This window comes from Lampris incognitus, chromosome 5 (assembly GCF_029633865.1).
Source record: "Lampris incognitus isolate fLamInc1 chromosome 5, fLamInc1.hap2, whole genome shotgun sequence".
Lineage (NCBI taxonomy): Eukaryota > Metazoa > Chordata > Actinopteri > Lampriformes > Lampridae > Lampris > Lampris incognitus.
Window position 1 is genome coordinate 67,213,664 of NC_079215.1, and position 15,783 is coordinate 67,229,446.

General features: G+C 43.5%; 1 protein-coding gene across 1 annotated transcript in view; it reads right to left on the minus strand.

Annotated features, from left to right (window-relative positions):
• The window catches only part of spast (spastin), a 46,600-nt gene extending 31,033 nt beyond the window's left edge, over window positions 1-15,567 (minus strand). The window contains exons 1-2 of the mRNA XM_056279814.1: window positions 14,861-15,567; window positions 8,223-8,306 (exon numbers count right to left, since the gene is read on the minus strand). Coding sequence (XP_056135789.1) covers window positions 8,223-8,306; window positions 14,861-15,176 — 400 coding nt within the window. The 5' untranslated portion in view covers window positions 15,177-15,567. The remainder of the gene's footprint in view (window positions 1-8,222; window positions 8,307-14,860) is intronic.
• Window positions 15,568-15,783: the final 216 nt, after the last annotated feature.

Here is a 15,783-nt window from a genome sequence, read left to right on the forward strand (position 1 = left end):
AGTAGTAGTAGTAATGTAGTAGTAGTAGTAGGTGTGTTTTATCCCAGGTATGACATCATGGTCCTGTACTGGCTGTCTTTATCAACCTAACTAGTAGTAGTAGTAGTAGTAATGTAGTAGTAGCAGTAGTAGTAGTAATGTAGTAGTAGTAGTAGGTGTGTTTTATCCCAGGTATGACATCATGTTCCTGTGTTGGCTGTCTTTATCAACCTAACTAGTAGTAGTAGTAGTAGTAATGTAGTAGTAGCATTAGGTGTGTTTTATCCCTAGTATGACTTCATGGTCCTGTATTGGCTGCCTTTATCAACCTAACTAGTAGTAGTAGTAGTAGTAATGTAGTAGTAGCAGTAGTAGTAGTAATAGTAGGTGTGTTTTATCCCAGGTATGACATCATGTTCCTGTATTGGCTGTCTTTATCAACCTAACTAGTAGTAGTAGTAGTAGTAGCAGTAGTAGTAGTAATGTAGTAGCAGTAGTAGGTGTGTTTTATCCCAGGTATGACATCATGTTCCTGTATTTGCTGTCTTTATCAACCTAACTAGTAGTAGTAGTAGTAGTAATGTAGTAGTAGCATTAGGTGTGTTTTATCCCAGGTATGACATCATGTTCCTGTATTTGCTGTCTTTATCAACCTAACTAGTAGTAGTAGTAGTAGTAATGTAGTAGTAGCAGTAGTAGGTGTGTTTTATCCCTAGTATGACATCATGGTCCTGTATTGGCTGTCTTTATCAACCTAACTAGTAGTAGTAGTAGTAGTAATGTAGTAGTAGCAGTAGTAGTAGTAATAGTAGGTGTGTTTTATCCCAGGTATGACATCATGGTCCTGTACTGGCTGTCTTTATCAACCTAACTAGTAGTAGTAGTAGTAGTAATGTAGTAGTAGCAGTAGTAGTAGTAATGTAGTAGTAGTAATAGGTGTGTTTTATCCCAGGTATGACATCATGTTCCTGTATTGGCTGTCTTTATCAACCTAACTAGTAGTAGTAGTAGTAGTAATGTAGTAGTAGCATTAGGTGTGTTTTATCCCTAGTATGACATCATGGTCCTGTATTGGCTGTCTTTATCAACCTAACTAGTAGTAGTAGTAGTAGTAATGTAGTAGTAGCAGTAGTAGTAGTAATAGTAGGTGTGTTTTATCCCAGGTATGACATCATGGTCCTGTACTGGCTGTCTTTATCAACCTAACTAGTAGTAGTAGTAGTAGGTGTGTTTTATCCCTAGTATGACATCATGTTCCTGTATTTGCTGTCTTTATCAACCTAACTAGTAGTAGTAGTAGCAGTAGTAGTAGTAGTAATGTAGTAGTAGCAGTAGTAGTAGTAATGTAGTAGTAGTAGTAGGTGTGTTTTATCCCAGGTATGACATCATGGTCCTGTACTGGCTGTCTTTATCAACCTAACTAGTAGTAGTAGTAGTAGGTGTGTTTTATCCCTAGTATGACATCATTTTCCTGTATTTGCTGTCTTTATCAACCTAACTAGTAGTAGTAGTAGCAGTAGTAGTAGTAGTAATGTAGTAGTAGCAGTAGTAGTAGTAATGTAGTAGTAGTAGTAGGTGTGTTTTATCCCAGGTATGACATCATGGTCCTGTACTGGCTGTCTTTATCAACCTAACTAGTAGTAGTAGTAGTAGTAATGTAGTAGTAGCAGTAGTAGGTGTGTTTTATCCCTAGTATGACATCATGGTCCTGTATTGGCTGTCTTTATCAACCTAACTAGTAGTAGTAGTAGTAGTAATGTAGTAGTAGCAGTAGTAGTAGTAATAGTAGGTGTGTTTTATCCCAGGTATGACATCATGGTCCTGTACTGGCTGTCTTTATCAACCTAACTAGTAGTAGTAGTAGTAGTAATGTAGTAGTAGCAGTAGTAGTAGTAATGTAGTAGTAGTAGTAGGTGTGTTTTATCCCAGGTATGACATCATGTTCCTGTGTTGGCTGTCTTTATCAACCTAACTAGTAGTAGTAGTAGTAGTAGTAATGTAGTAGTAGCATTAGGTGTGTTTTATCCCTAGTATGACATCATGGTCCTGTATTGGCTGTCTTTATCAACCTAACTAGTAGTAGTAGTAGTAGTAATGTAGTAGTAGCAGTAGTAGTAGTAATAGTAGGTGTGTTTTATCCCTAGTATGACATCATGGTCCTGTATTGGCTGTCTTTATCAACCTAACTAGTAGTAGTAGTAGTAGTAGTAATGTAGTAGTAGTAGTAGGTGTGTTTTATCCCAGGTATGACATCATGGTCCTGTATTGGCTGTCTTTATCAACCTAACTAGTAGTAGTAGTAGTAGTAATGTAGTAGTAGCAGTAGTAGTAGTAATAGTAGGTGTGTTTTATCCCAGGTATGACATCATGTTCCTGTATTGGCTGTCTTTATCAACCTAACTAGTAGTAGTAGTAGTAGTAGCAGTAGTAGTAGTAATGTAGTAGTAGTAGTAGGTGTGTTTTATCCCAGGTATGACATCATGTTCCTGTGTTGGCTGTCTTTATCAACCTAACTAGTAGTAGTAGTAGTAGTAATGTAGTAGTAGCATTAGGTGTGTTTTATCCCTAGTATGACATCATGGTCCTGTATTGGCTGTCTTTATCAACCTAACTAGTAGTAGTAGTAGTAGTAATGTAGTAGTAGCAGTAGTAGTAGTAATAGTAGGTGTGTTTTATCCCAGGTATGACATCATGTTCCTGTATTGGCTGTCTTTATCAACCTAACTAGTAGTAGTAGTAGCAGTAGTAGTAGTAATGTAGTAGCAGTAGTAGGTGTGTTTTATCCCAGGTATGACATCATGTTCCTGTATTTGCTGTCTTTATCAACCTAACTAGTAGTAGTAGTAGTAGTAATGTAGTAGTAGCATTAGGTGTGTTTTATCCCAGGTATGACATCATGTTCCTGTATTTGCTGTCTTTATCAACCTAACTAGTAGTAGTAGTAGTAGTAATGTAGTAGTAGCAGTAGTAGGTGTGTTTTATCCCTAGTATGACATCATGGTCCTGTATTGGCTGTCTTTATCAACCTAACTAGTAGTAGTAGTAGTAGTAGTAGTAATGTAGTAGTAGCAGTAGTAGTAGTAATAGTAGGTGTGTTTTATCCCAGGTATGACATCATGGTCCTGTACTGGCTGTCTTTATCAACCTAACTAGTAGTAGTAGTAGTAGTAATGTAGTAGTAGCAGTAGTAGTAGTAATGTAGTAGTAGTAGTAGGTGTGTTTTATCCCAGGTATGACATCATGTTCCTGTATTGGCTGTCTTTATCAACCTAACTAGTAGTAGTAGTAGTAGTAATGTAGTAGTAGCATTAGGTGTGTTTTATCCCTAGTATGACATCATGGTCCTGTATTGGCTGTCTTTATCAACCTAACTAGTAGTAGTAGTAGTAGTAATGTAGTAGTAGCAGTAGTAGTAGTAATAGTAGGTGTGTTTTATCCCAGGTATGACATCATGGTCCTGTACTGGCTGTCTTTATCAACCTAACTAGTAGTAGTAGTAGTAGGTGTGTTTTATCCCTAGTATGACATCATGTTCCTGTATTTGCTGTCTTTATCAACCTAACTAGTAGTAGTAGTAGCAGTAGTAGTAGTAGTAATGTAGTAGTAGCAGTAGTAGTAGTAATGTAGTAGTAGTAGTAGGTGTGTTTTATCCCAGGTATGACATCATGGTCCTGTACTGGCTGTCTTTATCAACCTAACTAGTAGTAGTAGTAGTAGGTGTGTTTTATCCCTAGTATGACATCATGTTCCTGTATTTGCTGTCTTTATCAACCTAACTAGTAGTAGTAGTAGCAGTAGTAGTAATGTAGTAGTAGCAGTAGTAGTAGTAATGTAGTAGTAGTAGTAGGTGTGTTTTATCCCAGGTATGACATCATGGTCCTGTACTGGCTGTCTTTATCAACCTAACTAGTAGTAGTAGTAGTAGTAATGTAGTAGTAGCAGTAGTAGTAGTAATGTAGTAGTAGTAGTAGGTGTGTTTTATCCCAGGTATGACATCATGTTCCTGTGTTGGCTGTCTTTATCAACCTAACTAGTAGTAGTAGTAGTAGTAATGTAGTAGTAGCATTAGGTGTGTTTTATCCCTAGTATGACTTCATGGTCCTGTATTGGCTGTCTTTATCAACCTAACTAGTAGTAGTAGTAGTAGTAATGTAGTAGTAGCAGTAGTAGTAGTAATAGTAGGTGTGTTTTATCCCAGGTATGACATCATGTTCCTGTATTGGCTGTCTTTATCAACCTAACTAGTAGTAGTAGTAGTAGTAGCAGTAGTAGTAGTAATGTAGTAGCAGTAGTAGGTGTGTTTTATCCCAGGTATGACATCATGTTCCTGTATTTGCTGTCTTTATCAACCTAACTAGTAGTAGTAGTAGTAGTAATGTAGTAGTAGCATTAGGTGTGTTTTATCCCAGGTATGACATCATGTTCCTGTATTTGCTGTCTTTATCAACCTAACTAGTAGTAGTAGTAGTAGTAATGTAGTAGTAGCAGTAGTAGGTGTGTTTTATCCCTAGTATGACATCATGGTCCTGTATTGGCTGTCTTTATCAACCTAACTAGTAGTAGTAGTAGTAGTAATGTAGTAGTAGCAGTAGTAGTAGTAATAGTAGGTGTGTTTTATCCCAGGTATGACATCATGGTCCTGTACTGGCTGTCTTTATCAACCTAACTAGTAGTAGTAGTAGTAGTAATGTAGTAGTAGCAGTAGTAGTAGTAATGTAGTAGTAGTAATAGGTGTGTTTTATCCCAGGTATGACATCATGTTCCTGTATTGGCTGTCTTTATCAACCTAACTAGTAGTAGTAGTAGTAGTAATGTAGTAGTAGCATTAGGTGTGTTTTATCCCTAGTATGACATCATGGTCCTGTATTGGCTGTCTTTATCAACCTAACTAGTAGTAGTAGTAGTAGTAATGTAGTAGTAGCAGTAGTAGTAGTAATAGTAGGTGTGTTTTATCCCAGGTATGACATCATGGTCCTGTACTGGCTGTCTTTATCAACCTAACTAGTAGTAGTAGTAGTAGGTGTGTTTTATCCCTAGTATGACATCATGTTCCTGTATTTGCTGTCTTTATCAACCTAACTAGTAGTAGTAGTAGCAGTAGTAGTAGTAGTAATGTAGTAGTAGCAGTAGTAGTAGTAATGTAGTAGTAGTAGTAGGTGTGTTTTATCCCAGGTATGACATCATGGTCCTGTACTGGCTGTCTTTATCAACCTAACTAGTAGTAGTAGTAGTAGGTGTGTTTTATCCCTAGTATGACATCATGTTCCTGTATTTGCTGTCTTTATCAACCTAACTAGTAGTAGTAGTAGCAGTAGTAGTAGTAGTAATGTAGTAGTAGCAGTAGTAGTAGTAATGTAGTAGTAGTAGTAGGTGTGTTTTATCCCAGGTATGACATCATGGTCCTGTACTGGCTGTCTTTATCAACCTAACTAGTAGTAGTAGTAGTAGTAATGTAGTAGTAGCAGTAGTAGGTGTGTTTTATCCCTAGTATGACATCATGGTCCTGTATTGGCTGTCTTTATCAACCTAACTAGTAGTAGTAGTAGTAGTAATGTAGTAGTAGCAGTAGTAGTAGTAATAGTAGGTGTGTTTTATCCCAGGTATGACATCATGGTCCTGTACTGGCTGTCTTTATCAACCTAACTAGTAGTAGTAGTAGTAGTAATGTAGTAGTAGCAGTAGTAGTAGTAATGTAGTAGTAGTAGTAGGTGTGTTTTATCCCAGGTATGACATCATGTTCCTGTGTTGGCTGTCTTTATCAACCTAACTAGTAGTAGTAGTAGTAGTAGTAATGTAGTAGTAGCATTAGGTGTGTTTTATCCCTAGTATGACATCATGGTCCTGTATTGGCTGTCTTTATCAACCTAACTAGTAGTAGTAGTAGTAGTAATGTAGTAGTAGCAGTAGTAGTAGTAATAGTAGGTGTGTTTTATCCCTAGTATGACATCATGGTCCTGTATTGGCTGTCTTTATCAACCTAACTAGTAGTAGTAGTAGTAGTAGTAATGTAGTAGTAGTAGTAGGTGTGTTTTATCCCAGGTATGACATCATGGTCCTGTATTGGCTGTCTTTATCAACCTAACTAGTAGTAGTAGTAGTAGTAATGTAGTAGTAGCAGTAGTAGTAGTAATAGTAGGTGTGTTTTATCCCAGGTATGACATCATGTTCCTGTATTGGCTGTCTTTATCAACCTAACTAGTAGTAGTAGTAGCAGTAGTAGTAGTAATGTAGTAGCAGTAGTAGGTGTGTTTTATCCCAGGTATGACATCATGTTCCTGTATTTGCTGTCTTTATCAACCTAACTAGTAGTAGTAGTAGTAGTAATGTAGTAGTAGCATTAGGTGTGTTTTATCCCAGGTATGACATCATGTTCCTGTATTTGCTGTCTTTATCAACCTAACTAGTAGTAGTAGTAGTAGTAATGTAGTAGTAGCAGTAGTAGGTGTGTTTTATCCCTAGTATGACATCATGGTCCTGTATTGGCTGTCTTTATCAACCTAACTAGTAGTAGTAGTAGTAGTAGTAGTAATGTAGTAGTAGCAGTAGTAGTAGTAATAGTAGGTGTGTTTTATCCCAGGTATGACATCATGGTCCTGTACTGGCTGTCTTTATCAACCTAACTAGTAGTAGTAGTAGTAGTAATGTAGTAGTAGCAGTAGTAGTAGTAATGTAGTAGTAGTAGTAGGTGTGTTTTATCCCAGGTATGACATCATGTTCCTGTATTGGCTGTCTTTATCAACCTAACTAGTAGTAGTAGTAGTAGTAATGTAGTAGTAGCATTAGGTGTGTTTTATCCCTAGTATGACATCATGGTCCTGTATTGGCTGTCTTTATCAACCTAACTAGTAGTAGTAGTAGTAGTAGCAGTAGTAGTAGTAATAGTAGGTGTGTTTTATCCCAGGTATGACATCATGGTCCTGTACTGGCTGTCTTTATCAACCTAACTAGTAGTAGTAGTAGTAGGTGTGTTTTATCCCTAGTATGACATCATGTTCCTGTATTTGCTGTCTTTATCAACCTAACTAGTAGTAGTAGTAGCAGTAGTAGTAGTAGTAATGTAGTAGTAGCAGTAGTAGTAGTAATGTAGTAGTAGTAGTAGGTGTGTTTTATCCCAGGTATGACATCATGGTCCTGTACTGGCTGTCTTTATCAACCTAACTAGTAGTAGTAGTAGTAGGTGTGTTTTATCCCTAGTATGACATCATGTTCCTGTATTTGCTGTCTTTATCAACCTAACTAGTAGTAGTAGTAGCAGTAGTAGTAGTAGTAATGTAGTAGTAGCAGTAGTAGTAGTAATGTAGTAGTAGTAGTAGGTGTGTTTTATCCCAGGTATGACATCATGGTCCTGTACTGGCTGTCTTTATCAACCTAACTAGTAGTAGTAGTAGTAGGTGTGTTTTATCCCTAGTATGACATCATGTTCCTGTATTTGCTGTCTTTATCAACCTAACTAGTAGTAGTAGTAGCAGTAGTAGTAGTAGTAATGTAGTAGTAGCAGTAGTAGTAGTAATGTAGTAGTAGTAGTAGGTGTGTTTTATCCCAGGTATGACATCATGGTCCTGTACTGGCTGTCTTTATCAACCTAACTAGTAGTAGTAGTAGTAGTAATGTAGTAGTAGCAGTAGTAGTAGTAGTAGGTGTGTTTTATCCCAGGTATGACATCATGGTCCTGTACTGGCTGTCTTTATCAACCTAACTAGTAGTAGTAGTAGTAGGTGTGTTTTATCCCTAGTATGACATCATGTTCCTGTATTTGCTGTCTTTATCAACCTAACTAGTAGTAGTAGTAGCAGTAGTAGTAGTAGTAATGTAGTAGTAGCAGTAGTAGTAGTAATGTAGTAGTAGTAGTAGGTGTGTTTTATCCCTAGTAAGACATCATGGTCCTGTACTGGCTGTCTTTCTCAACCTAACTAGTAGTAGTAGTAGTAGTAATGTAGTAGTAGCAGTAGTAGTAGTAATGTAGTAGTAGTAGTAGGTGTGTTTTATCCCAGGTATGACATCATGGTCCTGTACTGGCTGTCTTTCTCAACCTAACTAGTAGTGTGGCAGGTGGGAAATCTGCCACGTCGTGATAATAAAAGATGTATATGTAGGCCTGGCCTGCGTATGTGCAGCCTATATGCATACTAATTTGGCGATGTAACATTTTACAGGTATCTGTCAGCAGGGGGCGCTGGGGACAGCTGCATCAGTCAGGGTGGGGTTCACACCGTCACGGTTTTCCTCATATCGGCTGGACTCACCGTTTTCTGGAATGGTGATGGCGATGCCCCTTTCCAGCTCTGCAATGCCTCTTTTATACCACTCCACCGCCTGCTCCTTATGGCCTGGGCACACAGAAAACCAGTCAGTCAGAGAAACAGGTCAAACACAGCCCCCCCCCACCCGCCCCCCCACCCTTCTTATTCCTTTCATTTTACATCCTCTGCTTATACAAACCTGCACCCTACGTTTTTACTTCTTTCTCTTTCTTTTGCAAATGGTAAATATTATATACTAGGACCTTTTCCCAAAGCCCTTTAGAATCAATTAATGCCTCACACTCACTCACCCACTCACACACTCACCCACACCCACCCACCCACCCACACACACACACTGATGGCAGTGTCAACCAGCTCATCAGGGGGGTTTAAGGGTTTGGGGTTAGGAGTTAGAGGTTAGGGTAAGGGGTTGGAGTTTAGGGTTCAGGGTTAGGAGTTAGAGGTTAGGGTAAGGGGTTGGAGTTTAGGGTTCAGGGTTAGGAGATAGGGGTTATGGGTTCAGGGATTGGGGTTAGGGGTTCGGGGTCTTGCTCAGGCACCGGCAACCCTCCAGGTACCAGACGACCTGCTCTACCTACTGAGATCCTGCCTTCACATGTACTCAGTGTTGTGCTGCATGGGTTTAACCATTTAGCTGCTGCAGAGAAATACACGGTGAGGGTGAAACTACACCTGCATGAACGGTTTGTCAAGCTCTGGGGACATGACAACACCCGACTCAATTTTGGTTTTAAAGCAGAAACTTTTAGCTTTACTGACGACGCCTAAGCCTGTCGACGGTACTGAGAATATTTTCTGTGGAAAAATAATAATCACAGCTGTCGACTCCACATGTACCGGAGGAGGCATGTGGTAGTCTGCAGCCCACCCCGGATCAGCAGAGGGGGTGGAGCGACAACCGGGACGGCTCAGAAGAGTGGAGCAATTGGGGAGAAAAAGGGGGGAAAAAAATCCAAAATAACCAGGCATATATGTTAATTACTGGTATGTTTGTTGTATCTAGAGAAATGGAAAATGTTAAAACATATTTCTATCATGAATATGTACCGTCTACATGTGTTTCTTGTTCTTTGTGTAACTGTTTACCTGTTCAGTGGATGGCACCGTGTACTACAGCGTGTACTACAGCGTGTACTACAGCGTGTACTACACAAGTGAAGCCTGGCTGACTGTACAGGTCGGAGCAGTGTTTACAGGGTAAACAGCCTCTGGTGGCAGGATGACTGAACTGGACCCATTAGCTGCCTAATGACGTGCCAGCTTTAATAAGGGGTCAGAGTTTTCCACGCTGCTGCCGATATCAATAACTGCTCCCGCGCATCATCCCCGGGCCACCCGCACCCATCGATTCCTCTGGAATGGCATGGAAATACTGCCGCACCACAGCACCAACACATCCCGGCTTCCTGGATCAGAGCCCTCCTGGACCTGCACACAGGCCGTTTCTTCGGTCTACAGGATTTGTCCCCGACTTTTTTAGTGACACGATTCACAGGGAGACTTTTTAATCGACAGGCCTTGAATGCTGGTAGACTCCAAGCAGCCTCCGTTTCCAGCTGTGTAAAAACATCTTTACAAATGAAACACAAACCCTGTCAAAGGTGACTCATCCGATACACCCGCTTCATCCACTTCATCGTCTCACATGGGTGCAAGGGGTCATGACCTTTGGGTAGTGACCGAAAGGGTGAGATGGCGGATACAAGCGGCTGAAAGGAGTTTCCTCCGTAGGGTGTCTGGGCTCAGCCTTAGAGATAGGGTGAGGAGCTTGGACATCCGGAGGGAGCTCGGAGTAGAGCTGCTGCTCCTTCGCATCAAAAGGAGCCAGTTGAGGTGGTCCGGGCATCGGATCAGGATGCCTCCTGGGCGCCTCCCTTTGGAGGTTTACCGGGCACGGCCAACTGGGAGGAGACCCCGGGAAGACCCAGAACTCGCTGGAGGGACTGCATGTCCAGTCTGGCCTGAGAACACCTTGGGATCCCCCAGGAGGAGCTGGAGGGCGCTGCTGGGGAGAGGGAGGTCTGGAGTGCCCTACTTAGCTTGCTGCCCAGCCACCCGACCCCGGAGAAGAGGCTGATGATGAATGAATGAATGATCATGGGTGCAAGGCTGCCGTCTATCCCAACAGGCCCTCGGCGGAGGACAGGGAGACGTCACCGGTCCATCCAACAAAGTCCCTCGCGTGTCAATCATGCCTGTAGACATTTACGTTCTCCACTTTAGCCAACACGTGTGGCAGGGCCTAATTTGTCCAGACTCACCGGGTCCATACCAAACCACTACAAACCCTGGGACAGACACCTCTTCTGACAGATCTGGCAAGTCTTCCATGTTAAAGGAAAAAAAATCCCATCTACTTCCCCGTCTGCATTGCCAGAGCGAACACTGCATCTGTAGTGCTCTTTAATATTTATTTTTCATTTTCAAACCCATTCTAACAACCACAGAACACCGTGAAAAACCAGGCAATGGGAACACAACAACATCATAGCATCATGTGGGCGCAGTGTTGAACACAACGGAGTGAGGACAGGTTTCCCGAAGCGCCACCAAGTGGTGGCAAACGTTATTTAATTTAAAGCACAGTTTTACCTTACTTTATGAAAATACTACCTGAAAGTATAGCATTAGCATCTGCATCCTAGTACAGCATCCATCCAGCTGTTTCTGTAGAAACAGCTGGATGGATGCTGTACTAGGATGCTCAGAACGGCTGCCAGTGTATCACGGAAGACACGTCCGACAGATGTCCAGCTATACGAAGAGCTAGCTCCCTGTGGTGTCCACAGAAGTGCAGCAGAGAAGGATGCATCCCGCAGGCCACCGCGTGCATCACAGTGATGAAGCTGCCAACAAACTTGTGCTCTGGCAACCGTCCGATAGAAAAGCTCAACATGGTAGAGGAAGACTCCCCCATGTGGACAACCTGTTAAGGGACACGGGGGTGGAGAACGTACAGGAGCCACAGACGGCCATGCTGGTTGGGAATGCCGTGTGGAAGCAGGTATGGGGCATCCTGACAGATGACCTCGGTGAGGTGAGGGTAGTATCTGCCGATCCCTATTGCTCTTTCAAAAGACAACTAGTAAAGCACTTTTGAGTGACTACGGAGGCAGGCTGCAGAGGACGCCTTGGACTTTCCTGAGCCAGCCGACGTCACCCGCAAACACAATCAACCCTCACGACCACAGTTTCTGTCACGTGGGGGTTTGTTTTGCTCGCGGGTTAGAGTTAGGGTCCGCCTGTCAATCTCCCGCTCCATCCTACCCTCACTCGTGAACAAGACCCCTAGACACTGGAACTCCTTGACTTGAAATTGAGACGTGAGGCAACTTCCTCTCACAGCAGCGATATGAAATCTGTGCAAAGCAAATCCGTGTTCAGTATATTTTCGGATCTCTTTGATGCTCGCCGGTCCTATTTATAGTGCCATGCATATGCAAATGCTCCATAGTGTGCTACATTTCAATATGGCTGACTCGGGCAAAGCAGCAGCTCTGTTCAGACGCAGGACGAAGGAAGCGAGTTCAGCCGCGTGATTTGGCTAGTTTTAAATAAGGGCCCCTGTCTTCCTTCTGGTCCCTGCGGGGTTTTCCGTCCCCCACGTCGGGCCGGCTGCACCAGCTGACAGGCTGACAGCCGCACAGACCAAACTATTGAGCTGCAAGGTCAGCTGTCTCGCCGCTGTGATGCTCCGAAGCTGCAGAAGGCATGTAGAGATACTGACCAGACACACTCGGGAGTCATCGTATCTAACACAAATGCATGTCTGCTTACTGACTGGAGAAATGTGTAGTATTTGTGCTTTCATCCCAGCATGTGTGCATGCTTGTATATACTTTTATGACAATATGTGCCCCAGTGTACTACTACCAAGTTCCCCCCCCCCCAATATACCAGTACCAAGTAAAAATACGTACTACCTAGATATGTAAAATTGACAAATTATTTTCCGTAAACACATTTACAGCAGCTCTGTGCTGTGCAGGCTTCGATGTCTACTGGGTTTTATATGAGCCGCCAAGCAACAGGCCAGGCAGCTCTTGCTGTACATCAGCCTCCAGACACTGGCTCTCAATCAATAGGTACTACCAGTAGTGCTGGTTTTCCATTCTGCCAGATAGTTCATTACATTCTGTTATTCCAGCTTCCAACCAGGGCGGCTCGACACCTGGAACAATAGATGAATGTTGCTGACAAGCTCCACGTCCACGCCGTTCTCTCACCTTGCCCCAAAATCCACCCATCCATTATCCCAACCGCTCATCCTGCTCTCAGGGTGGCGGGGATGCTGGAGCCTTTCCCAGCAGTCACTGGGCGGCAGGTGGGGAGACACCCTGGACAGACCACCAGGCCATCACAGGGCCCACACACACACACATTCATACCTAGGGACAATTTAGTACGGCCGAGTCACCTGACCTACATGTCTTTGGACTGTGGGCGAAAACCAGAGTCCCTGGAGGAAACCCACACAGACACGGGGAGAACATGCAAACTCCACACATAGAGGACGACCTGGGACGACCCCCAAGGTTGGACTAGCCCGGGGCTCGAACCCAGGACCTTCTTGCTGTGAGGCGACCATGCTAACTACCGTGCCACCCTTGCCCCAAAATGGTGGGATGAAATCCTGGTACCCATTAGAACTGCTGGCCAACATACTTCCTTCAGTAAAGGCCTAAAAACGTTCCTCGTCTGGGGCTACCGTAATCCTGGCCTCTAGTTGTATATATTGGCAGTATTTGTAAAACATACAGTGTCACGTTCCTGCTAATATGACTCATCTAACACTGCTATTGGTGTCAGCTGTTGTCCTTATTTACTTGAACAGCAACGTTACCGGTGTCTACTGTTGTGTCCTCCTACCTAAGCTTGACATGTTGTGTCTTATGACGAGGACACATCTGTTTATTCTGATGTGTCCATCTACTGTTGTGTCCTCCTACCTAAGCTTGACATTTTGTGTCTTATGACGAGGACACATCTGTTTATTCTGATGTTTCCATCTACTGTTGTGTCCTCCTACCTAAGCTTGACATTTTGTGTCTTATGACGAGGACATATCTGTTTATTCTGATGTGTCCATCTCCTGTTGTGTCCTCCTACCTAAGCTTGACATGTTGTGTCTTATGACGAGGACACATCTGTTTATTCTGATGTGTCCATCTCCTGTTGTGTCCTCCTACCTAAGCTTGACAGTTTGTGTCTTATGACGAGGACATATCTGTTTATTCTGATGTGTCCATTTAAATACATGTTGTACTTTGATTCTCCTGACGACATACAACACACTCACACTAAATGTACTCAACATGACATGCACTCGTGGCTGTAGCAAATGTACTACTACTACTTTATACAGTACTACTATGACATGATGTACTGTGTAGCAGATGTACTACTTCTTCATACAGTGCTAGTATGATATGATTACTATTGAGTGCTCTATGAGGCCATTTGGGAAGACTTCAGTTGCTCTGCTAATTGCTTTACTTCTGAGTCATATGAGGTAAATGAATCTGCAAAATGAGTACTTCATAAAATAATGAAATCCAGAAGTACTGACGGCACCTGAAGACCGGCTCGAGGACCGACGGACTAGAAACAACCAAACTGTTGCCTCTACATAACAAGGCAACACTTTATAATAACTACACAAATGAAGCATTAGCTAAGTATTAGTAACTACTGGATTCATCATGTGTAAAGTATTTGTACAGCAAGACATGCACCCTTGGTTAGTGAGTGTGGTAACTGATGTTTATAAATACTTATTGATACTGCAATTCATAATTAATTCATGCACAAATGTACATGTCAATAGTTTGTGATCATGTACTTGCACTTTCTAAAGGCTCGTTTAGACTGATGGGAGTCTCAAGATGCTGCTGGTCTCTCAGTCTCAAGTGTAAATGCTCTGTGAGACAGAGGGTCCTCACTTTACATGAGCTCCTCCACAATACTTCCCTCACAACTAGCTCCTCCACAATACTTCCCTCACAACTAGCCCCTACACAATACTTCCCTCACAACTAGCTCCTCCACAATACTTCCCTCACAACTAGCTCCTCCACAATACTTCCCTCACAACTAGCTCCTCCACAATACTTCCCTCACAACTAGCTCCTCCACAATACTTCCCTCACAACTAGCTCCTACACAATACTTCCCTCACAACTAGCTCCTCCACAGTACTTCCCTCACAACTAGCTCCTCCACAGTACTTCCCTCACAACTAGTACTACCTGGATTGACCAGGAACTGCAGTATTAACAAGTATTTATCAACACCTATCAACATGTCTTGCTTTATTATAAGTGCTTTACAAAAGCTGAGTCCAGTAGTTAAGAATACTTCACTAGCGCTTCATTTGAGTAGTAACGTGTTGCCCATGACAACCGGACTCGTTTAGAGTACTGGAGGTCTCTCGTCATTAAGAGCCGTGGGACGGCGGCACGAGCCCACGTCTATTTTGAGCCGCATCCACCTGCTGGATTACACCAGCAGGACCCGGAGGCTGCCCCGCTAACTAACTAATCACGCTGGTTAATGAGCTAATAACGCACGTGCAGCAGAAGGAGCCAGAGTGGCAGGACGCAGACGTGGTTAATTACCCTGCTCGTCCTCGTCGATGCGGAGCGCCACGGAGATGTACTCGAAGGCTTGTCTGTGGTGGTTTCTGACCCGCTCCCCGCCGTCCTCCTCCTCCTGCCCCTCCTCCTCCTCCCGGCCGCCCCGCACGCCGCTCCTCCGTCCGCCGGCCGCCATGGCGGCGCTCAGCCGCGCGAACAACCAGCGGAGGAGGACGGCGAGGCGCGCGGCGACGAGGCGGAGGAGCGGCAGCGCCGCCAGCCCCGCGCACGCGACGCGGTGCGCCGTCCACTTATGCGGCAACTCCCGGCTGCTGCCTCTCCCCCCCGCGGAGCTCATTCACCTCACTCATATCATACCTGCCCAGGGGAGGGGAGGGGGGGGTTGTTTTGTTCTTTTGCCCCAAGAGAGGACGCTGCGTCGTCTGATGCCCCCTTTCCCAACCGCCGGAGTCGCGTTAAGACTGACAACCAGCAGGCGCAACCGACACCGTACCGCCGCAAATCCCGGTCTTCTTCTGCCTCCGAGTTCTTCTTCTGCCTCCGAGTTCTTCTTCTGCGTCTGAGTTCTTCTTCTTCTTCTTCGGTTTTATTGGCGAATTGCAACCAGATGGAGCATTATCGCCACCTACTGTTACATTAAAGACTCCTTAATTTACCGCCCTCCCGTCGGTCCGGCATCCTGGAGAAAGGTGAAGATATATTTAGGCACATCATTCCCGGTGTTCCTTGGGAAGACTGAGGCTAGGGCCATGTGCATCATTCCTTTTCGTTCCTGTATCGTTTGCAGTATGACTCTCTCTCTCTCTCTCTCTCTCTCTCTCTCTCTCTCTCTCTCTCTCTCTCTCTCTCTCTCTCTCTCTCTCTCTCTCTCTCTCTCTCTCTCTCTCTCTCTCTCTCTCTCTCTCTCTCTCTCTCTCTCTCTCTCTCTCTCTCTCTCTCTCTCT